General features: G+C 42.1%; 1 protein-coding gene across 2 annotated transcripts in view; it reads right to left on the bottom strand.

The window, feature by feature from the left end:
- The window catches only part of c2cd2l (c2cd2 like), a 139,288-nt gene that overhangs the window by 23,369 nt on the left and 91,644 nt on the right, over positions 1-24,275 (bottom strand). For both annotated transcript variants that reach the window (XM_059956819.1, XM_059956818.1), the window contains exons 3-7: positions 21,026-21,145; positions 7,189-7,296; positions 5,178-5,291; positions 3,422-3,539; positions 1,715-1,838 (exon numbers count right to left, since the gene is read on the bottom strand). In XM_059956819.1, the coding sequence (XP_059812802.1) occupies positions 1,715-1,838; positions 3,422-3,539; positions 5,178-5,291; positions 7,189-7,296; positions 21,026-21,145 (584 nt within the window). The remainder of the gene's footprint in view (positions 1-1,714; positions 1,839-3,421; positions 3,540-5,177; positions 5,292-7,188; positions 7,297-21,025; positions 21,146-24,275) is intronic.

The following is a 24,275-nucleotide window of genomic DNA, read 5'->3' as shown; positions in this document are numbered from 1 at the left end:
TAAAAAATGTATTCACAAGATGTGGTGAGAGACAACACAACATTTATCGTTCAACCATAATTGCCCCTGAACTGAGTGGATATTTGGATCATTTAGAAATCAACTGCACTGTAGTGGATCCTGAATCAGGCCAGGTAAGGACAGCAAACAGTCTTTCCAGAAGACAGGTAGTCAACTGTGTTTTTTTTAAAAAAAATCAGTTTAACAGTCTTATGGTCACCATTAAGTTACAAGCTCGTAGTAAATATATTCAGACATAGGAGCAGAATTAGGCCATTTGATCCATCAAGTCTGCTCTACCATTTGATCATGGCTGATTTATTTTCCCTCACAAACCTCATTCTCATGCCTTCCCTCTGTAACCTTTGATGCCACTACTAATCAAGAACCCATCAATCTCTGCTTTAAATATACCCAGTGACCCAATTTTAATTGTTGAATTTAAAAATCCCAGGTACCACACAGGGATTTGAACTCATGTTTCCAGATTACTAGAGCATGTCCCTCAGTGTCAGTCTATCAAGTCAATGGAAGACAATTCTCACCTGTGATGTTCTTGACCACAATGTTTTGCCTAATTTTGTTTTGCGTAGACTGTCTCAGTACATTTAACTGGTTCTCGCCATTTATTGCCTCTCTCTCAATGCTCAGGGAATAGAATGACGAATCATCAAAATGGTGTTCTATCTACTAGAATGAGGGCGATATAATAACACTGGACTGGAGTTGAATTTTTTTGACAGTTTACCTTTGTTGTTGGATGGACCTGGATGTTCATAAGTTTGGTACAATGACTTGCACTGTAGGAGGGAACATAATAAGATGACCAGAGTGGTGGCAGGATTTGAAGACCCACCAAGCCACCAAGAACATAATAATAGTTTTCTGAAAAAAACTGAAAAAATTTAAATATTTGCTGAATGATTCTTCTGCATTTAACCACCTCTCTCACCACAAATAACTGATGGGACCAGGTCTTCTCCAAGATACTCCTTCCCTTTCATTCTTGTTTCCCTGTATTATTTTTCGCCCAAATAATCAAAGGCATTTGTTAATAACTACATGTTGACTGTTCCTCCAGTATTGGATGTTTCCAGTCCCATTTCATATCCCAGACCTTACTCTACCATCATAGGCAAGTTAGTTGTTGACTTTACTCAGTTTCTATATGCTGTGGTTATTGGGCACTGATGAGGACCAGCAGATCCCACTCAATCCTAGATAATATTACAAATGCTATATTACCCTTCTCAGATGCTATTTTTTCCCTCCTCCTCCACCTATAACCTTGGTTGATTTGGAACTCCCTAATCCAAATACATCTCTCTCATTGTATCATTGGCTTTTTCTCTTCATTGCCTTGTTTATGTATAATTTACATACAACTTACATTCTCTGTGCTGCTGTCCAACTCTATGTGCTACAAGCAAGTTTTTCATTGTACTTGTAACCTCACAGTGCTCATTTATTTGACAATAAATTTGACTCAACATGACTTGAACTGATGGTCAGAACATAAAGGTCTACTCATCTTAGATACAGATTTCAGAATTTTTAGATGGATAATACGTTCTGTGGTCAATATGCAGAAGTTCTTCATGGAAATCTAAAACTTTCTCTGCCCTATAGCTATCCATATATGGGAAGATTCTGGAAATTGAGATTCTTTGTTTTGCAGTAAGATATACAAGATGAATGTGTAAAAACTGCTTACAAGGTTAGTTCATCGTTCCACTTCAGATCAGTGTTTGGGTTCTGGGATGTGGGTGTCACAGATCTGGTTCTTTTCAGCTGTGCAGGTCTATCAAGCTCCATCACACAGCACAGTTCACCACCACCTGCAAATTAGGAGATAATGACATCAGAATAGTATACCTGTAATCCGTGACTATCACACAGCAGAATTGTACAGCTATAATTCATGACTACAACAATATTCTATGAGGGGTGATTGATAAGTTTGTGGCCTAAGGTAGAAGGAGTCCATTTTAGAAAACCTAGCTCATTGATTTTTCAACATAGTCCCCTCCTACATGTACACACTTAGTCCAGTGGTCGTGGAGCATACAGATCCCTTCTTTGTAGAAGTGGTCCATAGCAGGGGTGATTGATAAGTTCATGGCCTAAGGTAGAAGGAGATGAGTTATACAGCTCTTGTTGCATGCACATGGATTTCAACTCTGAGTGAAAATGCAGGAAGTTTGAAGTTAATATCTCCTACCTTAGGCCACAAACTTATCAATCGCCACTTGTAACTGTAATTAAGATGTTTGATGTTGGCCAGTGATTAGAAGTTTGAAGATTCTTGGTGCAAGTCTCACTACATTTGGTGCACATGATCTGTTCGGAAATTTTAGTATAAAATGGAATGGGTGCTGCAATGTTGGAGATGATGCCTTTTCGATGAATTCTCCAGGAAAGTTCTGAGAATATCCTGATATTTTGTTTTGAAGAAATGTGGACATCTTATACAGGATCAAACAATTTTCTCCAACTAAGACTGCAAAAATAGCTCACTGCTTTTGGTGTCCAAAAAATACTTACGTTAACTGTAAGGTTGTGTTCGGAAGTATTTGATTGGATGAAAAATTGCCAATATAGTTTATTTCTGTAACTGTCTACTTCTTATGGATTTAATATCTGTTACAATTTCCCACGTCACTGCCTCCTACCATCACTCAACAGTTAACAATCAATGGGAATCCATTCAACAACCTTCTGCCAATTTATCTACTGGAAGGGAAAGGTTTGGCTTGTTATTTACCAGTTAACTTTGATTATGAAAATGGATGATGATGAATATTTTCTTTGATGTCGTTTTCTTCTCTGTTTTGCCACTACAGGTATTAGATGTCCTGTAAAAGACCATTTAAGTTGCCATGGCTACCTGACCTTTGACACCTAGTGTTACCAAGGTGTTAAGCCACCTGTGGCCAGTTTGACTGCACACTTGTGCCATATTCTTGCACAGGTGTGTGGTGACACCAGTGAACAGGGACTCAAGAAGATTTTCAGTACCGACGAGATGGTGATGTGATAAAGGTCTTCTGAATAATGAAGAGCTACATTGTGGTAAATAGCCATAGGTTGTTCAGGAACAAAACAAGAACAGTCTTAAAAGGATTTCATTTGTTTTGATAATTAGCAGGTGGTTCTTTGTCAGATGCAGAATTCCTAGATTGCTAAGAAAGAATCATTGTTTAAAGTTACAGAATAATAATAGAGAGAAGAACAGAACAGGGAATGAGAATATACAAATAACAGCACAGATTTGTGGGCAGCATCTCTCTATGCACACCATTCTGTAGGGATCCAATCCAGGAACACCAAGTGATCTAATTCTTTCTATCAATAATTGTGAGGCACTCCAAGTACTACCAAATTATGGGATGAATTGTTTCATGTAATCCAAAAGCCTTACCCACTTCTTCCACTCTGCTGATATTGGCCTTCAGCTGTCTGACCACCAGTTTACCCCCAGCATTAAGTGTGATCTTTGATGGAGGAGTCGAGGCTTTACCAGGTTTCTCCCCTGCCACCTAAGTGGAAGGAAAAAAAGCAGTTACTTGGACAAATTTGAAGGGTGGCACAGTAGCATGATGGCTAACACAACACTCCTCAGCGGCAACAGTCACCAACTGGGCTTCAATTTAACAGCATCCCTTTAGAACAGAGATGAGGAGGGATTCCTTTAGCCAGAGGGGGGTGAATCTGTGGAATTCATTGCCACAGATGGCTGTGGAGAGCTAGTCATTGGGTATATTTAAAATGGAGGTTGATAGGTTCTTGATTAGTAATTGTCAAAGGTTACAGGGAGAAAGCAATAGAATGGGGTTGAGAGGGATAATAAATCAGCCATGATGGAATGGCAGAGCAGAATCCATGGGCTGAATGGCCTAATTATGCTCCTATGTCTTATGGTCTAATTCACACCACTGTCTGTAGAGTTTGTATGTTTTTCCTGTGACCACATGGGTTTCCTCCTAAATTCCAAAGACATACGATTTAGGTTTAGTGAGTTGTGGCCATTCTATGTTGGTGCCAGAAGTGTGGCGCACTTGCGGGCTGCCTCAGTACACTCTTAGACTGGGTTAGTCTTTGACACAAACAACTCATTTCACTGTATGTTTTAATGTTTCATTGTACATATGACAAATAAAGTGAATCTCTTTAAATTTGCCCAAATTCTACTGTGGCAATCACAAGGTTTCACGGTCCCCATTATAGATACCAACCTTGGTGGAAATGGGAACTCTGAATATTCATTCAAATCACTGGATTTCCAGCAACACGCTATTGTATCAATATAGAGTCATAGAGCACTATAGCACAGAAACAGGCCTTTTGTTCCATCTAGTCTGTGCCAAAATGTTATTCTACCTAGCCTCATTGACCCACACCTGGATCATAGCCCTCACATCTATGTACTTATCCAAACTTCTCCTAAAGTTTGCAATTGAACCCACATCCACCACTTCCACTGGGAGATCACACCATCTGAGTGAAAGTGTACCTCCTCAGCTTCCCATTTCACCTTTAACCATTGCCCTCCAGTTCCAGTCTCACCCAACCTCAGTGGAAAAAGAATGCTTGCAATTACCCTATGTATATCCCTCATAATTTTGTATTATCTCCCTAAGATCATCCTTCTATGCTCCAGGGAATAAATTCCTAACATGTTGACCCTTTCCCTATAATTCAGATCCTCAACTCTCAGCAACATTCTCATATATGTTCTCTGTATAAATATCAGCTGCATAATCACCAGCGAGGGTACAGTGGAGGCTGCAATGTCCTCAAAGTTCTAAACACAAAGAAGACAAGAGAAAACAGTGCAGGGACTAATACAAACTAAACTGAAAACCTTCTGCAGATCATTAAGAACTGTAAGGATTCTAAATATTCAATCTCATGTTGGTTTCCTGCCATAAGCCCTTTGCAATATTCAACACTACCAGCCTCAAAAGGGCTCAACATTGGCAGAGTGGTACAACGGCCAGCAAATGCAATTCTGCCTATTGATGCCCTATTATATCTAATTTAACACTTGCATTGCTCTAAAAATGCTTTTCAGCAATATCTATGATGCTCCATCTTCTGGAGTACTGTAGTTAGAAAGGGTATAAAGAACTCAACCCTATTGAAGGTGATATCTCCAATACACAGATACTACCTACCACTGTGTTTGTGATGTGTGCCTCGAGATTGATCAACATGGCTGGATTGGTGCTGACAATTGTATCCTCGATCAATTCTTTGATGGTGGAGATGTCTGCTTTCCCATCATTCTCCTGCCCAGACAAAAGTTCAGGTAAATAATCCAGCATTTCCCTTGGAAAATCGGTGTGCTAGTAGAAGATGGAACACAAACGCTCCCTACACAGTCAACAGATTTGATATCAATCATAATTTGTATTATAAAATAGAACATTACAGTACAGTACAGGCCCTTCAGCCCATGATGTTGTGCTGACCTTTTAACCAACTCCAAGATCAATCTCACATCACATGCCAGTGATAATAAACCTGATTCTGATTCTGATCTAACCCTTACCTCCTGCATAACCTTCCATTTTTCTTTCATCCATGTGCCTATCTCTTATATGTCCCTAACGTATCTGTCTCTACCACCACCCCTAGCAGGGTGTTTCATGCGCTCACCCCTGTCTGTGTACAAAAAAACACTACCCCTGACATCCTCCCTCTATTTTCCTCCAATCACCTGGAAATTATGACCTCTCGTATTAGTTATTTCAACCCTGGGAAAATGTCTCTGGCTGTCCACTCTATCTATACCTCTTATCATCTTGTACATCTCTAATCCTCCTTTGATCCAGATAGAAAAGCCCTAGCTTGCACAACCTATCCTCACAAGACATGCTCTCTAATCCAGACAGCATCCTGCTAAATCTCCTCTGCACCTTCTCTAAAGCTTCCACATCCTTCCTATAAATGATGTGACCAGAAATGAACATAATACTCCAAGTATGCTCTAACCAGGGTTTTACAGAGCTGCAACATAAACCTCATGGCTCTTGAACTCAGTCCCCTGACTAATGAAGGTCAACACATCAAATGCCTTCTTAACCATCCTATCAACTTGTGCAGCAACTTTGTGGGATCTGTAGACATGGACCCCAAGATCCCTCTGTTCCTCCACACTAAGAATCTTGCCATTAACCCTGTACTCTGCCTTCAAGTTCGACCTTTCAAAGTAAATCACTTTGCACTTTTCAGGATTGAACTTCAGAAATTAGTTGAGACATCTGCTGAATAGAAATCTGGTAAAGAAAGAAACAAGGCAACATGAACCAACATAATTAAATACATACCTAAAGTAATACCAGTTCGCACGACACCTGGCTACAAATTTTGTGAATGCGATATATGCATTACTGCAATACATTGTCTTACAAATGTAAAACCTGGAAGATCGATTCCCAGATGGTAATACATTTAAAATGCATGGTGTACCAATAACATTCGAATAACACTAAACACAATATTGCTGGTACTTTATTATATTAATGAGGTTTTATTGCTGTCATTTTTAAATACACGATCCAGAGAATAGGGAAGCCACTTTTATGCCAATTGATTGTTAATATGCACATGCAGAGGGGAAAAGTTGTTTTCCAAAGTAAATGCCCAAATTGTATGGGGATTCACTTTCAAATACTCAAGAAAATATAATTAGCCTCTGACCATCTCAGACTGAGCATTCCACTGCTGTCTGTAAGGAGTTTGTAAATTTTCCCTGTGACCACATGGGTTTCCTTCAGGTGCTCCAGTTTCTTCCCACATTCCCAAGTCAAAAGATTTAGAGTTAGTAAATTGGGGCATGAGCAGAGAATGTTTGCTGACTTCTATAATGAATTCCATTCAATACATTCCTCATTATGATGTTTGTTTCGAAATACGCACCTTTCCTGATATATTCTCATTGCTCCCTCTGCCTCACTGGAACACTGCTCAAGTTGATATGTATTTGAGAACTAACACAGATGATCGCACTAGCAACAGCAAGTAGCAGGGTTCTTCTGTATTCAACAGGGACTGGTGGTCGGCAAGCCATTGAACAGCATTGTCTTTAAGTCCAAGTCTCAATCCTCCATTTACATATCATCACTTGATTACAATTCTCACTCAAGTCAAATTAAACTTTTAGAATATTTATTTTTCTCTTACCCCTCGCTGTAGCTTAGGAGTAACTGTGAGGGACAGAGCAGGGGGCTCCTTGAATGACCAAGTGACTAGCAGGCCTTTCAGCTCTGCTTCTTCCAAACAGATCTCCATCTGTAATAACAAAAGAAAACAGTTCACAAAGTACCCACCCACCTTCTCCTCACCTGGTATCATCTATCACCTCCTAGCTTATACTTCTTCTCCTGCCCCTACCTTCTTACTCTGGCTTCTTCCCTCTTCCTTTCCAATCCTGACGAGGGGTCTTGGCCTGAAATGTCAGCTCTTTATTCCTTTCTACAGAGGCTGCTTGACCCACAGAGTTCCTCCAGCATTTTGTCTGTGTGACTTCACAGAGTGGTTGTCACGTGTACATCATGTTTGATGACTGTTCAAGTATACTCCTCTAGATGGCCCTAGAGTTCAGTACATTCACAGCTATCAGCAATGTCACGTGATGTAATCAGACAGCCTGACAGCTGTGAAACGTCAAGAGTCAGCAATATATATGAAGCTAAGACTCTGTTGATTCTTGCTGGGGTACAATTTCATGGCCATATTCCAACACCTCAGCCAGGTGATAATGGGCTCACTTTCAAGGACTCATTTTATCAATATTTATTATTATTATTACTTCCTTTTTTTTCCTTTTTGTACTTGCAATTTGTTGCCTTTTGCACATTGGTTGTTTGTCCATCCTGTTGGGTGTGGTCTTTCATTGATTCTATTGTGGTTCTTGTATTTACTGTGATTAACCACAAGAAAATAAATATCAGGGCTGTATATGGTGACATATATGTATTTTGATAATAAATTTATTTTGCACTTTGAACCTTTGAATCTCAATGCAGAAAATTGGAAGGAAGCATAGATCATCTTGCTGTAAACCCAGTGCTGATTCTTCTCATTTCCTCTACTCTCAGTAGCTACTCCAATTTCACCACTCTAGTCAGATAGGCTCCATCTGAACCTGTGCCTAACTACGGTGCGAACGGGTAACTATGATGTTGTTGGGATAACGGAGACATGGCTACAGGGAGATCAGACCTGGGAAATGAATGTACAAGGGTATACGTGCTATCATAGGGACAGAAATGTGGACAGAGGGGGTGGGATGGCCCTGTTGGTGAGGAATAAGATTCACTCCTTTGCAAGGGGGACATAGGGTCAGAGAAGTAGAGTCTGTGTGGATAGAACTGAGGAACAGTAAGGGCAAAAGGACCCAAATGGGTGTTGTCTACAGGCCACCAAACAGTAGCATGGATTTTGGGTGCAAGTTGAATAGGGAGTTAACATTGGCACGTGGCAAAGGTAATGTTGCAGTAGTTATGGGGGATTTCAACATGCAGGTGAACTGGGAGAATCAGGTTGGTGCTGGACCACAGGATAGGGAGTTTGTAGAGTGCCTATGGGATGCATTCTTGGAACAGCTTGTATGAGAGCCGACCGGGGACAAGACTATTCTGGAGTTAGTGTTATGTAATGAACAGGATTTAATAAGCGATCTCGCAGTAAAGGAGCCATTAGGAGGTAGTGATCACAATATGATAAGTTTTTATCTGCAATTTGAGAAGGATAAGGGCAGCTCGGAGGTGTCAGTGTTGCAGTTGAACAAAGGTGACTATGGAGCCATGAGGGAGGAGCTGGCCAAAGTTAACTGGATGGATATCCTAGCAGAAAAGACAGTGGAACAGCAATGGCAGGTATTTTTGCACAAGGTGCAAAATCAGTTCATCCCCTGGAGAAGGAAGGATTCAAAGGGGGGAAAGGGGCCACAGTGGTTGACAAAGGAAGTCAGAGATTGTATAGCATTAAAAAAAAGTAAGTATGACAGAGCTAAGGTAAGTGGGAGGACAGATAATTGGGAAGTTTTTAAGGAACAACAGAACTTAACTAAAAAGACAATACGGGGAGAAAAAATGAGGTACGAATGCAAGCTGGCCAGGAATATAAAGGAAGATAGCAAAAGCTTTTTTAGGTATGTGAAGAGAAAGAAGATAGTTAAGAACAATGTTGGGCCCTTGAAGAATGAATTGGATGAAATTGTTATGGGAAACAGAGAAATGGCAGAAGAATTTAATGAGTACTTTAGATCTGTTTTCACTAAGGAAGACACAAGCAATCTCCCAAATGTATGGATGGGCCAAGGACATAGGGTAACAGAGGAAATGAAACAGATTGACATTAGGAAGGAAACAGTGATGAGAAGACTGATGGGACTGAAGGCTGACAAATCCCCAGGTCCAGATGGTCTGCATCCTAGGGTACTAAAGGAGGTGGCTCAGGAAATTGCGGATGCATTGGTAAGCATTTTTCCAATGTTCCTTAGATCCAGGATCAGTTCCTGAGGATTGGAGAATGGCTAATGTTATCCCACTTTTTAAGAAAGGAGGGAGGGAGAAAACAGAGAACTATCAACCTGTCAGCCTGACATCGGTGGTGGGGAAGATGCTAGAGTCCATTATTAAGGATGAAATAGTGGCATATCTAGATAGCAGTGATAGGATTGGGCTGAGCCAGCATGGATTTACCAAGGGTAAATCATGCTTGACCAATCTCTTGGAGTTTTTCGAGGATGTACCAGGAAGTTAGATGGGGGAGATCCAGTGGATGTAGTGTACCTCGATTTTCAGAAGGCATTTGATAAGGTCCCACATAGGAGATTGGTGGGTAAAATCAAAGCTCATGGCATTGGGGGGAAGACATTGACATGGTATAAAACTGGTTGGCAGATAGAAAGCAAAGGGTAGCGGTGAATGGGTGTTTCTCGGAATGGCAGGTGGTGACTAGTGGGGTGCCACAGGGCTCGGTATTGGGACCACAGCTGTTTAAAATTTACGTCAATGATTTAGATGAAGGCATTGAGAATAACATCAGCAAATTTGCTGATGATACTAAGCTGGGTGGCAGTGTGACATGTGATGAGGATGTTAGGAGAATTCAGGGTGACTTGGATAGGCTGGGTGAGTGGGCAGATACTTGGCAGATGACGTTTAATGTGAATAAGTGTGAGGTTATCCACTTTGGGAGTAAGAACAGGAAGGCAGATTATTATCTGAACGGTGTAGAGTTAGGTAAGGGAGAAATACAAAGAGATCTAGGAGTCCTTGTTCATCAGTCACTGAAGGTGAATGAGCAAGTGCAGCAGGCAGTGAAGAAGGCTAATGGAATGTTGGCCTTTATTACAAAGGGAATTGAGTACAAGAGCAAGGAAATCCTCTTGCATTTATACAGAGCCCTGGTGAGACCACACCTGGAGTATTGTGTACAGTTTTAGTCTTCAGGGTTAAGGAAGGACATCCTGGCTGTAGAGGAAGTACAGCGTAGATTCACGAGGTTAATTCCTGGGATGTCTGGACTGTCTTACGCAGAGAGGTTAGAGAAACTGGGCTTGTACACGCTGGAATTAAGGAGATTGAGAGGGGATCTGATTGAAACATATAAGATTATTAAGGGATTGGACAAGATAGAGGCAGGAAATATGTTCCAGATGCTGGGAGAGTCCAGTACCAGAGGGCATGGTTTGAGAATAAAGGGTAGGTCATTTAGGACAGAGTTGAGGAAAAACTTATTCTCCCAGAGAGTTGTGGGGGTCTGGAATGCACTGCCTCGGAAGGTAGTGGAGGCCAATTCTCTGGATGCTTTCAAGAAGGAGCTAGATAGGTATCTTATGGATAGGGGAATCAAGGGATATGGGGACAAGGCAGGAACCGGGTATTGATAGTAGATGATCAGCCATGATCTCAAAATGGCGGTGCAGGCTTGATGGGCCGAATGGTCTACTTCTGCACCTATTGTCTATTGTCCCTACTTTGCTGTCAATTCAAATCGGTCAGTTTGAACACCTAGGGTCCTGAACTTTTTGAAAACTTTAAAGCAAAAAACTTGGCAGCATGATAGCACAGCAGTTAGTGTAATACTTTACAGCACCAGTGATTAAAAGTTCAAATCCCACTGCTGGCTGTAAGGAATTTGTACATTTTCCCTATGACCTGTTCAATTTCCTCCCATATTCCAAAAAAGTATGGGTATCTTGGTAAGTTGTGGGCATGCTATTTTGGTGCCAGTAGTGTGTCAACATGTCCGGGGTGCCCCCAAGACATCCATGGGCTGTGTTAGTTGTTGATGCAAAATGATGCATTTCACTGTATGTTTCGCTATTTTGATGTACATGTGACATCTGAACTTTTTGATCAATAAGATAATGGCTGATCATCTATCTTGACACCAATTTCCAGCACTACCCCTTCAACTCCTAGGCTCCTTTAATCTACAGATCCCAAACAATTCTCCTCGTTTCTGCACAAATGGCCTACTTTTTGAAATTCTTTATGTGCTGTAACTGCTTTTCTCATTCTGTCTCTCCTGAAAGATTGAATAGGTCAGGCCTTTATTCTTTGGAACATAGAAGATTGAGAGGAGATTTGATAGTGGTATACAAAATTATTAAGGGTATAAATAGGGTAAATTCAAGCAGGCTTTTTCCATTGAGGTTAAGTGGGACTACAACCAGAGGTCATGGGTTAAGGGTGAAAGGTACAAACTTTAAGGGGGCCATGCAGGGGGAATAGGAACCAGAGTGTCAGAACAGTTAGTGGAGAGGTTAGGGTGGCTTGATGTCGGTAAGACCTCAGACAAAGTCAGCAATCAAAAGGTTGAGCATGGTGTGACTAGTGTCCTGAGCTGTCTATATTTCACTGCAGGTACCGTAGGAAAGGTGGATGAGCTCAGGGCATGGATTAACACCTGGAATTATGACATAGTAGCCATTAGTGAGACTTGGTTGCAGGAGGGACGGGACTGGAAGCACAATATCCCAGGGTTCTGTTGTTTTAGATATGACAGAGCGGGAGGGATTAAAGGAGGAGGGGTGGCGTTACTGATCAGGGAAAATGTCACGGCAGTGCTCAGTCAGGACAGACTGGAGAACTCAACTAGTGAGGCATTATGGGCGTTACTTAGAAATAAGAAAGTTATAACCACATTAATGGAACTATATTACACACCACCCAACAGTCCATGGGATTTAGAGAAACAAAATTGTAGAGAGATCGCAGAATGCTGCAAGAAACATAAGGTTGCTATAGTAGGTGATTTTTAACTTTCCACGTATTGACAGAAGCTCACATTCTGTAAAAGGGCCAGATGGGATAGAGTTTGTCAAATCTGTTCCCAAGGAGAGAGTGTGAGATACTGGATCTGCTATTAGGGAATGAGACAGGGCAGGTGACAGAAGTTTGTGCAGGTGAACACTTTGCATCAAATTATCATAATGCCAATAGTTTCAAAGTAAATATGCAAAAAGAGGTAGGTCTGGTTCACGGGTTGAGATTCTAAATTGGAGAAAGGCCAGTTTTGATGGTATCAGATATGATCTGGCAAGTGTGGATTGGGACAGGCTGTTTTCTGACAAAGGTGTTCTTGGTAAGTGAGAGGCCTTTAAAAGTGAAATTTTTAAGTACGACATTTTTAAGTGCCTGTCAGAATAAAAGGTAAAGATAACAAGTGTCGGGAACCTTGGGTTCTCAAGAGATATTGAGACCCTGGTTAAAATAAAAAAAAAGGAGGTGCATAGCAGGTACATGCAGATATGAACAAATGTGGTGTTTATGGAGTCCAAGACACTTAAGAAAGAAATCAAAAGAGCTAAAAGAAGACATGAGGTTGCCCTAGCAGACAAGGTGAAGGAAAATCCCAAGGGATTCTATAGATATGTTAAGAGCTAAAGGATTTCAAGGGACAAAATTGGTCCTCTAGAAGATCAGAAAGGTAATCCATGTGTGGAGCCAAAACTGATGGATGGAAATCTTCAATTTTTTTTTGCATCTGTATTTACTCGGGAGATGGACACAGAGTCTATAGAAGTGAGGCAAAGTGGTATCAACTTCATGGACCCTGTACAGATTACAGAGGAGGAGGTGTCTGCTGTCCTGAGGCAAATCAGGGTGGATAATTCACCAGGGACTGACAAGGTGTTTCCTCGGACCTTGCTGGAGGCAAGTGCAGAAATATTTAAATCAGCCTCAGTAACAGGTGAGGTACTGGAGGATTGGGGGATAGTCAATGTTGTTCTAAACATAAACCAGGAAATTGAAGGGTGGTGAGCTTGACATCAGTAGTAGTAAAGTTATTGGGAGGTATTCCAAGGGACTAGATTTATAAGTATTTGGATAGACATGGACTGATTAAGGATAGTCAGCATGGCTTCATGCATGGTAGATCATGTCTAAACAATCTTATAGATTATTTTGAGGAAGTTACCAGGAAAGTGGATGAAGACAAGGCAGTGTATGTTGTCCACATGGACTTCAGTAAAGCACTCGACAAGGTCCCGCATGAGAGATTGGTCAAGAAGGTTCAGTCAGTCAGCATTCAAGATGAGGTAGTAAACTGGATTAGACATCAGCTTTGTTGGAGAAGCCAGAGACTGGTAGTAGAGGGTTGCCTCCCTGACTGGAGGCCTTTGGCTAGTGGAGTGCCACAGGGATTGGCGCTGGATCCTTTGTTCTTTGTGATCTGTATCAATGACCTGGATGATAATATGCTTAACTGGATCAGCAAATTTGTGGATGACACCAAGCTTGTGGGTGAGGAAGACTATCAAAGCTTGGAGAGGGATCTGGACCAGCTGGAAAAATGGACTGAAAAATGGCAGAGAGAATTTAATGCAGACAAGTGCAAGGTGTTGCACTTTGGTAGGACCAACCAGGGTGGGTCTTACACAGTGAACTGTAGGGCCCTGAGGAGTGTGGTAGAGCAAAGGGATCTGGGAATACAGGTCCATAATTTATTGAAAGTGGTGTCACAGGTAGCTTGTGCATGAATCACAAAAGATTGGTCTGCAATTGCAGCAGGCTAGAGGGATTGAATTTAAGAGCAGGGAGGTTATGCTGCAACTATACAGGTAGTGGTAAGGCTGCACCTGGAGTACTGTGTGCAGTTCTGGTCTCCATACTTGCGGAAGCATATACTGGCTTTGGAGGCAGTGCAGAGGAGGTTCACCAGGTTGATTCCAGAGATGTGGAGGTTAGACTATGAGGAGAGATTGAGTCACCTGGGACTGTATTCACTGGAATTCAGAAGAATGAGACGAGATCTTATAGAAACATATAAAATTATAAAGGGGATAGATGAGAGGCAAGAATGTTGTTTCCACTGGTGGGTGAGAATAGAACTAGGGGACATAGCCTCTAGATTCGGGGAGTAGATTTAGGATGGAGATGAGGAGGAATTGATTTTCCCAGAGAGTGGGGAATCTGTGGAATTCTCTGCCCAATGAAGCAGTGGAGGCCACCTCAGTAAATATATTTAAGACACAGTTGGATAGATTTTTGCATAGTAGGGGAATTAGGGGTTCGGGGAAAAGGTAGGGTGGTGGAGATAGTCCACGGTCAAATCAGCCACGATCTTATTGAATGGCAGAGCAGGCGCAACAAGACAGATGGCCTGCTCCTGCTCCTATTTCTTATGTTTTTATAGGGTCATATAGAAAGCTTTTGACACACTGGCCTTCATAAATCAAAATACTGAACGCAGGAGATGAGATGTTTTGTTGAAGTTGTATAAGTCGTTGGTGAGGCCTAGTTTGGAGTATTGTGTGCACAGATCAAAGTACTAACTACAGGAAAGATGTAAACAAGGTTTAAGAGTACAGAGAAAATTTACAAGGATGTTGCCGGGTCTGGAGGACCTGAGTTATATAGAAAGACTAAGTAATCTAGGACTTTGTTCCCCAGAATTTAGAAGATTGAGAGGAGATTTGATAGGGGTATAGATACAGTAAATGCAAGCAGGCTTTTTCCACTGAGGTTGGGTGGGACTACATGCAGAGGTTATGGGTTAAGGATGAAAGGTGAAATGTTTAAGGGTAGCATAAGGGGAAACTTATTCACTCAGAGGCTCGTGAGAGTGTGGTATGAGCTGCCAGCAGAAGTGGTGCATGCAAGCTCGATTTCAATGTTTAAGAGGTTTGGATAGGTACATGGATGGTAGGGGTATGAAGGGAAATGGTCCCTGTGGAGGTCCATTTGAGTAGGCAATTTAAATGGTTGGGCACAGACTAGATGGGCTGAAGGGCCTGTTTCTGCGCTGTTGTTTTTTACGACTCTATGAGGAGAAACATTTTGCATCAATATCCCAACCACCAGATTAATGTCAATTCATTTATTTATTACATGCACATCGAAACATACAGTGAAATGTGTTATTTGTGTTAACAACCAACACAACCTAATGATCTGCTGGGGCAACCCGCAAGTGTTTCCACACATTCCAGCACCAACATAGCATGTACCCAATGTTCAGCAGTACAATACAAGCAACAACAAGAGCAAAACAGCAGCAGCAAAACAAGTCCTGTTCCTCTCTACACATATACACACACAGATAGTGTTCCATCTCCAGCCTCCAGTGCACTTGCAGACTCTAATGGTAATGCCTGATCTGCCAAGTGTTACACAGCATTTTCTGTTTTATTTGACAGTGCACATTAAACTTGGCATCAGGTAGGACTGTGGCACACTGAACAATGAAACCAGCACCTGCTTAATGGGCATTTTATCCAGAACCAACAGCTCCTCGTAGTTGGCATGTGATAAATGGAAAATATTTTTTAAAATTCCTTAATTTCTACCTTGTATTAAATTTCAAAATTCAAACTGTGCAATCAGACGGCAGATTGCCATGGTAAATGCCTGCAGCAATACTTTACAATGTAGCTCTGGTGTCTCTTCTTTAGTGCAGATTCATAATCTCATGTCAGCATTTGAAAGAATGAAGGATATACAGGCACGAAAAAGGAAATGTCGAACGTACACCACCTTAGCAATAAATTCACAGGCAGCTCTCAGTGACCATTACAGCTTCTTGCTATTAATACAGTTTCAAAGAATCTGATGGGGTTTTTTTCAAATTAACATAATATTAATTGCTTTGATTCCTTGATCTAAGATTTTGTCTACTTGCCTACAATAGACAGTAGGTGCAGGAGTAGGCCATTCGGCCCTTCTAGCCAGCACCGCCATTTACTGTGATCATGGCTGATCATACACAAGAAGAAAAAAGCCTAGTTCCTTTGGCCACTATTACATCTGGGAGATTGTTTGTGTCTTCCCCTAGTGAAGACAGATCCAAAGTACCTGTTCAATTCATCTGCCATTTCCTTGTTCTCCATAATAAATTCACCCGTTTCTGTCTTCAATGGCCCAATTTTGGCCCAATTTTTTTGCTATTCACATACCTAAAGAAGCTTTTACTATCCTCCTTTATATTCTTAGCTAGTTTACCTTCATACCTCATTTTTTCTTGGCGTATTGCCTTTTTTGTTATTTTCTGTTGCTCTTTAAAAGCTTCCCAGTCCTCTGGTTTCCCGCTCATCTTTGCTATGTTATACTTCTTCTCTTTTATTTTTATACTGCCCTTTACTTCCCTCATCAGCCATGGCCGCCCCTTACTCTCTTTAGGATCTTTCTTCCTCTTTGGAATGAACCGATCCTGCACCTTCTGCATTATTCCCAGAAATACCTGCCATTTTTGTTCCACCGTCTTCCCTGCTAGGGTATTGTTCCATTGAATTTTGGCCAGCTCCTCCCTCATAGCTCCATAGTTCCCTTTGTTCAACTGTAATACTGACACATCCAATTTTCCCTTCTCCTTCTCAAACTGTAGGTTAAAACATATCATATTATGGTCATTATCTCCTAATGGTCCCTGATCAAATCCGGTTCATTGCACAACACTAAATCTAGATTGCCTTCTCCCTGGTAGGCTCCAGTACAAGCTGTTCTAAGAATCCATCTCGGAGGCACTCCACAAACTCCCTTTCTTGGGGTCCAGTACCATTCTGATTCTCCCAGTCTACCTGCATGTTGAAATCCCCCATGACAACTGTATCATTACCTTTGCGACATGCCAATTTTAACTCTTCATTCAACTTACACCCTACATCCAGACTGCTGTTTGGGGGCCTGTAGATGACTCCCATTAGGGTCTTTCTACCCTTAGAATTTCTCAGTTCTATCCATACTGACTCTACATCCCCAGATTCTATGTCCCCCCTCGCAAGGGACTGAATATCATTTCTCACCAACAGAGCCACCCCACCCCCTCTGCCAGTCAGTCTGTCCTTTCGATAAGATGTATATCCTTGAATATTCATTTCCCAGGCCCTGTCCACTTGAAGCCATGTCTCAGTTATTCCCTCAACATCGTACTTGCCAATTTCCAACTGAGCCTCAAGCTCATCTACTTTATTCCTTATACTTTGTGCATTCATATATAATACTTTTAATTCGTTACTTCCCTCTCCTTTCATATCAATTCCTATTTCACTTGGCCATACTGTATGATCTCTTCTTGAGCTTTCTACTCCATTGATTCTGTTGTCCTTTTTAACTTTTCTTATTTTTTACAGCAGCTGGGAGGCAGGTGGTGGCATGACAGTAACTCACAGCAGTAGCCGCTCTTCTGTTCTACAATTCTATTTCAATTAAAAGCATCTCATTAACACAAGATGAGGAATGTCTGACTGTTGCTCTGCATTGAAATGGCTTTGTGATAGAACTGTGAGAAGGGAGGGTAGAAGGAGAGAGGGAGGGAGAGCAAGAGAGAGGGAGACAGAAGTGGGAGGGAGGGAGGGAGGGTCAGAGAATGAGGGAGACAGCCAGAGGGGGAGGGAAAGAGACAGAGGGAGAGGGAGGGAGGGGGAGAGAGTGGGAAAGAGAGAGGGAGAGAAAGCAAAAGAGATACAGAGGGAGAGAAAGAGAAAGAAAGAGTGAGTGAGAGAGTAAGACAGAGACAGACAGAGCGTGACCGAGAGACAGGGCAAGGGGATATGTAGAGAGTGAGGGCAAGGAGAGTTTTGAGGGGGGGAGGGTTTAGGTGAGGGGATTAACAGTTGAAGAGGGTTAAAGGATGATGGGGGGATAAAAGAGTGGTGTGATGGAAGGTGAGGGAGAAGGAGGGTGAGGGAAAGGGAGATGGATTCTCTCTTCATGTCTCATCCTACGTGGAAAATCCAAGAACTGACCCATTCTAATCACTTTGTCTATTCCAACCAAACCATTCTGGCTACACACTGTAGCTGTGATGTCCAAAACTCACTGCACTTACTTGTTCAGGGTACCCAGGCACTTCTCCCAAACTCATAATCTCTACCCTTTAGAAGAAGGGCAGCAAGTCCACAGCACTATCTCAACCTACAGGTTCTGCTCCAAGCTGCTCACCAACTTGATTTGGAATACATTTCCATTCCTTCAAAGTTCAAAGTAAATTTATTATCTAAGTACATATTTGCCACCATATACAACCCTGAGATTCATTTTCTTGCAGGCATACTCAATAAATCCAGTAACCATAATAGAATCAATGAAAGACCACTCCAACGGGGCAGACAACAAACGTGCAAAAGACAACAAACTGTGCAAATACACAAAAAGAAAGAAAAGGTAATAACAATAAAAAATAATTATGCAATAAATTTGAGGATATGAGATGAAGAGTCCTTGAAAGTGAGTCCATTTGTTATGGGAACAGTTCAATGATGGTCGAGTCCTCCCAAACAGTTCAGTTCATCTATTATAGTCTCAGGATAAATCACTTAAGACTGAAATAAAAAAAGTGTTCCTCAAGGATGAGCTAATCTTTGGAATTCTCTACGGCAGTGCATGGATGCTTAGTCAATGACGACCAAGACAGTGATTGATAGATTGTTTAAGGGAATCAAAGGAATATAGCAGGAAGCTGGCTCTTGAGACTGAAGGTCACACACAAAATGCTGGAGGAACTCAGCAGGTCAGACAGCATCTATGGAAATGAATAAACTGTCAGCATTTCTGGCTGTGACCCTTCATTGGGACTGGAAAGGAAGGGGGAAGATGATGACAAATTAATTGTACAGATCCTTTATCAATGTTTCAAACAGGGTATCAAAATGTTCTGTACTGTTTGAGAGCTTTCCTCTGGAAGGGAGAGAAAATTATATAATGAAACTTGTACATTTTACATTGATTTATATTAAAGTCAGACAACAGTTATTCACACAAGAGTTTCTGTACTTGCTGGAAATCCAGAGCAAAACACACACAAAATGCTGGAGGAACTCAGCAGGTCAAACAGCATCAATAAACAATCACAATCGTCATACATTCCTCTCCATAGATGCTGTCTGACCTGCTGAGTTCCTCCAAAATTTTGTGTGTGTCACTCGGGATTTTCCAGCATCTGCAGAATCTATTGGGTTTGTGAAGGTCACCCAAGATCATATTGATTTTGGCCAGCCATACTTAAAAGTCTAATCCTGCTCTTTTGTCCTTATGTCAGGCCAAGTACATACAAACTAGGCAGCAGTCCAGTGATGTTTCAGTTTAAGGCACAAATCTAAACAGCAGGCATCAGTTAGACAGTTATCAAACAGGAACGATAAGCAAGGCTCATTTATTAATAATTCCTTTTTACAACATTACAACTACCTTTAGAGTACTTTGGGAGTAGGAAGAAGCTTGGCTTGTCAAACAGCATCTTATATTTCCATTCTCCACTCCATCAAAACCCTTTCCTGCCGATCATCTGCTGATCTTGCTCTTAAAGCAATACATGAAGTAACATCCACACGGTTTTGATGAGGTTATTAATTTCTACCAACATTGCTTCCCCAGCATTTAGCTCCAATTTTAGGACTGTGAAAGGTGACATTTCACCCAAATCTACTCTGTCAAACCCTTTCAACACTTTAATCATCTCAAGCAATCCAAGTTCATTTGAGCTATCTTAATAATGTAACCATTTCAGCACTGGTAATACACTGACAAATCAGTGCTATTTCCAGTCTTGGGCCAGTCCCTCCTTACTGTGGCTTTAACTTACTGCAGTGTTCCAGGTGAGATCTGACTGAGAGCTTTACAAGAGAACCACAACTTCCTCAAACTTGTACTCTAACCCCTTGAATTAAACAAGCATTTACCTAGATATTTTGTATCAGGCTCCTGAACCAGTGTGGATAACTTCACTCACCTCAACTCCGAACCGATTCCGCAACCTACAAACCAACTTTCTAGGCCTCTACAACTTGTGTTCTCATATTATTTATTTTTATACTGATTCCCTTAAATTTAAGTCTGGAGTATTTATCTCAGACTTAGATATATACTCAGTGACTACTTTATCAGATACCTTCTGTACCTAATAAAGTGGCCACTGAGTGTATGTTTGTGGTCTTCTACTGCTGTAGCCCATCCACTTCAAGGTTCGACATGTTGTGCATTCGGAGATGTTCTTCTGCACACCACCATTGTAACATGTGGTTATTTGAGTTACTGTCACCTTCCTGTCTGCTTGAACCAGTCTGGCCATTCTCCTCTGACCTCTCTCATTAACATTGTTTTTTTCACCCACAGAACTGTCGTTCACTGGATTTTTTTTGTTTTTCACACTATTCTCTGTAAATTTTAGACACTGGTGTGTGTGAAAATCCCAGGAGATCAGCAGTTTCTAAGACACTCAAAATAGTCCGTCTGGCACCAACAATCATTCCACGGTCAAAGTCACTTAGATCACATTTCTTCCCCATTCTGATGTTTGGTGTGAACAACAACTGAACCTCTTGACCATGTCTGCATGCTTTAATTCATCGAGTTGCTGCCACATGATTGGCTGATTAGATATTTGCATAAACGAGCAGCTGTACCTAATAAAGTGGTTTCTGAGTGTACGTGCAGAGGCAGGTGGAGTTTATGAGGATACCAGAGGGAAAATGGAAGTTGCATAGGACTGATAGTTAGTGTGGGCATGATGGGCCGAAGGGCCTGTTCCCATGTTGTTTGACTCAATAATGTGACAAACTAATTACCTGAGCCTGAAGTGGTGCCAAGGTGACTTGGTAGGAATCCATAGACACGGCTGCTGGAGACTGCTGAGTAACGGACACAGGGAACTGAATTGCATCCACCGCTATATTGCAACAAAGCACCTACAGCAAACAAATGGTTAACAATTAAACTCTTCATTAACTAAACATATTTCAATCTCTCTCATGCTTTTCCTGAACATTCCGCAGGCTGCTTATAATTCCAACTATTTGCTGAATGTTGAAACTAAGTGTTGAGTGAACAGGAGCTGGCTCATCAAACCAGTAAACCACACTAAGTGTGGGAAAGTGCATTGATGGATACATTCGCTCACATCAGTAACAGCTGGTGCTTCAGAACAGTTTGTCACATTTATAACAATGGCAATATCCTGAAAAATAACATTCCTTCAGTCCCAGCTGGTCAATTGTAGGACTGAATAAGAAGATTCTGAGTTCAAGCTCTGTTCTAGAAACCCAAGTGCAGTGTGTCTCCTCAGTGCAAAGCTGAGGGAGTGCTGTACCGTCAGAGCTGCTTGAGACATTAAACAATAGTCTTGTCTCTATGACATGGGAACATGCCCTTCAGGCCAAGCTGTCTGTGTCAAACGCTCTGCCCAGCAAGCTAGTCCTGTTTGGCCCATATCCCTCTAAACCCCTCCTACCTATCCAAATGTCCTTTAAATGTTGTTATCATACCTGCCTCAACCACTTCATCTGGCATCTTGCTCCAATATAAGTGCAGGGATGTGATGCTGAGGCTTTAGAAGGCACTGGTGAGGCCTCACCTTGAGTATTGTGAACAGTTTTGGGCCTCTCATCTTAGAAAAGATATGCTGGCATTGGAGAGGGTCCAGAGGAGGTTTACAAAGATGATTCCACGAATAAAGGGTTATCATACGAGGAACATTTGATAGCTCTGGGTCTGTACTCGCTGAAATTTAAAAGAATGAGGGAGGGATCTCATTGATCTTGCACTTTGGCAGGAAAAATAATAGAGCAAGTTATTATCTAATTGGAGAGAAACTGGAAAGTGCTTCTGTGCAAAGGGATCTGGGGGTCCTGGTGCAGGAAACACAAAAAGTTAGTATGCAAGTGCAGCAGGTGGTCAAGAAGGCCAATGGAATGCTGGCTTTTATTGCTAGGGGGATGGAGTATAAGAACAGGGAGGTCTTACTGCAGTTGTACCGGGTATTGGTGAGACCACACCTGGAGTACTGCGTGCAGTTCTGGTGTCCATATTTAAGAAAGGACATACTGGCTCTCGAGGCAGTGCAGAGAAGGTTCACTAGGTTAATTCTGGGGATGGGTGGGTTGATGTATGATGAGAGGTTGAATAGATTGGGACTCTACTCATTGGAGTTCCGAAGAATGAGAGGCGATCTTATTGAAGCATATAAGATTGTGAAGGGGCTTGATCGGGTGGATGCGGGGAGAATGTTCCCAATGATGGGTGAAACTAGGACTAGGGGGCATAATCTTAAAATAAGGGGATGCCGTTCCAGGACTGAGATGAGGAGAAATTTCTTCACTCAGAGGGTAGTGGGGCTGTGAATTTACTGCCCCAGAGAGCTGTGGAAGCTACTACACTCAATAAATTCAAAACGGAGATAGACATTTTCCTGGATAAAAATGGCATTAGGGGATACGGTGAGCGAGCAGGTAAGTGGACATGAGGCTAGGTTTAGATCAGCCATGTGATCTCCTGGGCCAGTTTTCGATAGCCTGGATGGGTCGGAGAGGAATTTTCCAGATTTTTTCTCCTCAATTGGAAAATCGTTTTTTTTCCCCCCGGGTGATCACATGGGTTTGGGCGGGATGAATAATAAAATAAAATGGGCGGCATGGTGCCCTGTTGGTTGGCACTGTTGCCTTGTGGGATTTGGTGATAACTAGAGTTAAGATTGGATCAGCCATGATCTTGTTGAATGACGGGGCAGGCTTGAGGGGCCGATTGGCCTACTCCTGCTCCTATCTCTTATGGTCTTATGTTAAAACCTTGTGAATGCTGAAAGGCTAAATTTCTTTAGCCAGAGGGTGGTGAATTTGTGGAATTTGTTGCCACGTGCAGCTGTGGAGGCTGGGTTGTTGGGTGTATTTAAGGCAGAGATAGATAGGTTTTTGATTGGACATGGCATCAAAGGTTATGGGGAGAAGGCTGGGGAGGGGGGGCTGAGGAGGTGAAAAACAGATCAGCCATGATTGAATGGCGGAGCAGACACAATGGGCCAAATGGCCTAATTCTGCTCCCATGTTTTATAGACTTATCTATCAATGAAACACGCACAAAATGCCAGAGTAACTTAGCAAGTCAGTCAGCATAATCAGGATCCTGATGAAGGGTCTCGGCCTTAAATGTCGACTGGTTACTCCCTCCACAGATGCTGCCTGACTTGCTGTATTCCAGCATTTTGTGTGTGTGTTGCTCTAGGTTTCCAGCACCTGCAGAATCTCGTATGTTTATTAGTCAGTGCTTGCTGTATCCGTGGCTTGCTGTGTGCAAGCTGCTGTGAGGTAGGCAGAGATTATGGGAAAAATGTTATAGATCTACAGGATAGGGAAATACAGTTAACCAGATACCTTTAATAATGAGTCCACACAGCAGTAGTAGTGCAATCACTCGGGTCAAGTATGATGTTCTCCTAAGGGGTTGTCCATTGGTGGGTCGTCAGGTGACTGTAGAGGCTGATCCAGGATCCACATAATTGAGATGTTAGGGTGCATTCCCTTAATGGAGAATGCCTATGTGTGACTTTGCTTAACCTGGGGAAGTTGATGCACAGGCAGGCACCACACAGTCAGGGTCCAGCGCTATGGAATGCAAGACGACTGGGGACCCTTCACGACTACAGCCTTCCTCCATCTTCACTGCCGTTGTGATGTGTCATCATCTTCCACCAGCCTCACCACTGTTGAGGTCTTGGTTTGATCGCTCTTTGTCTGGAACCTCCCCCTTGACCTTACCCCTGTGGGTGACCCTATCAGGAGCTAAGTGGTCTCTGGATATCAGGAGCTCACAAGTCTCTCGACCACAACAAGCTCAGAAAAAAAAGCAGCAGTAATGAACTGAATGTCTTTCTGTGTGGTTAGCACACCACGTTACAGTGCCAGCTACAATACTCAGGTTTGATTCCTGCCACTGTTTGTAAGGAGTTTGTACTCTCTCTCCGTGACCACATGGTTTCCCCAGGGTGCTCTGGTGTCCAGCCACATTCCAAAGACATACAGTGCCTATAAAAAGTATTCACCCCCT

Source organism: Hypanus sabinus, chromosome X2 (genome assembly GCF_030144855.1).
Source record: "Hypanus sabinus isolate sHypSab1 chromosome X2, sHypSab1.hap1, whole genome shotgun sequence".
NCBI classification, from domain to species: domain Eukaryota; kingdom Metazoa; phylum Chordata; class Chondrichthyes; order Myliobatiformes; family Dasyatidae; genus Hypanus; species Hypanus sabinus.
Note: the sequence above shows the minus strand (reverse complement) of the source record. Positions and strands in the feature narration are given on the sequence as shown.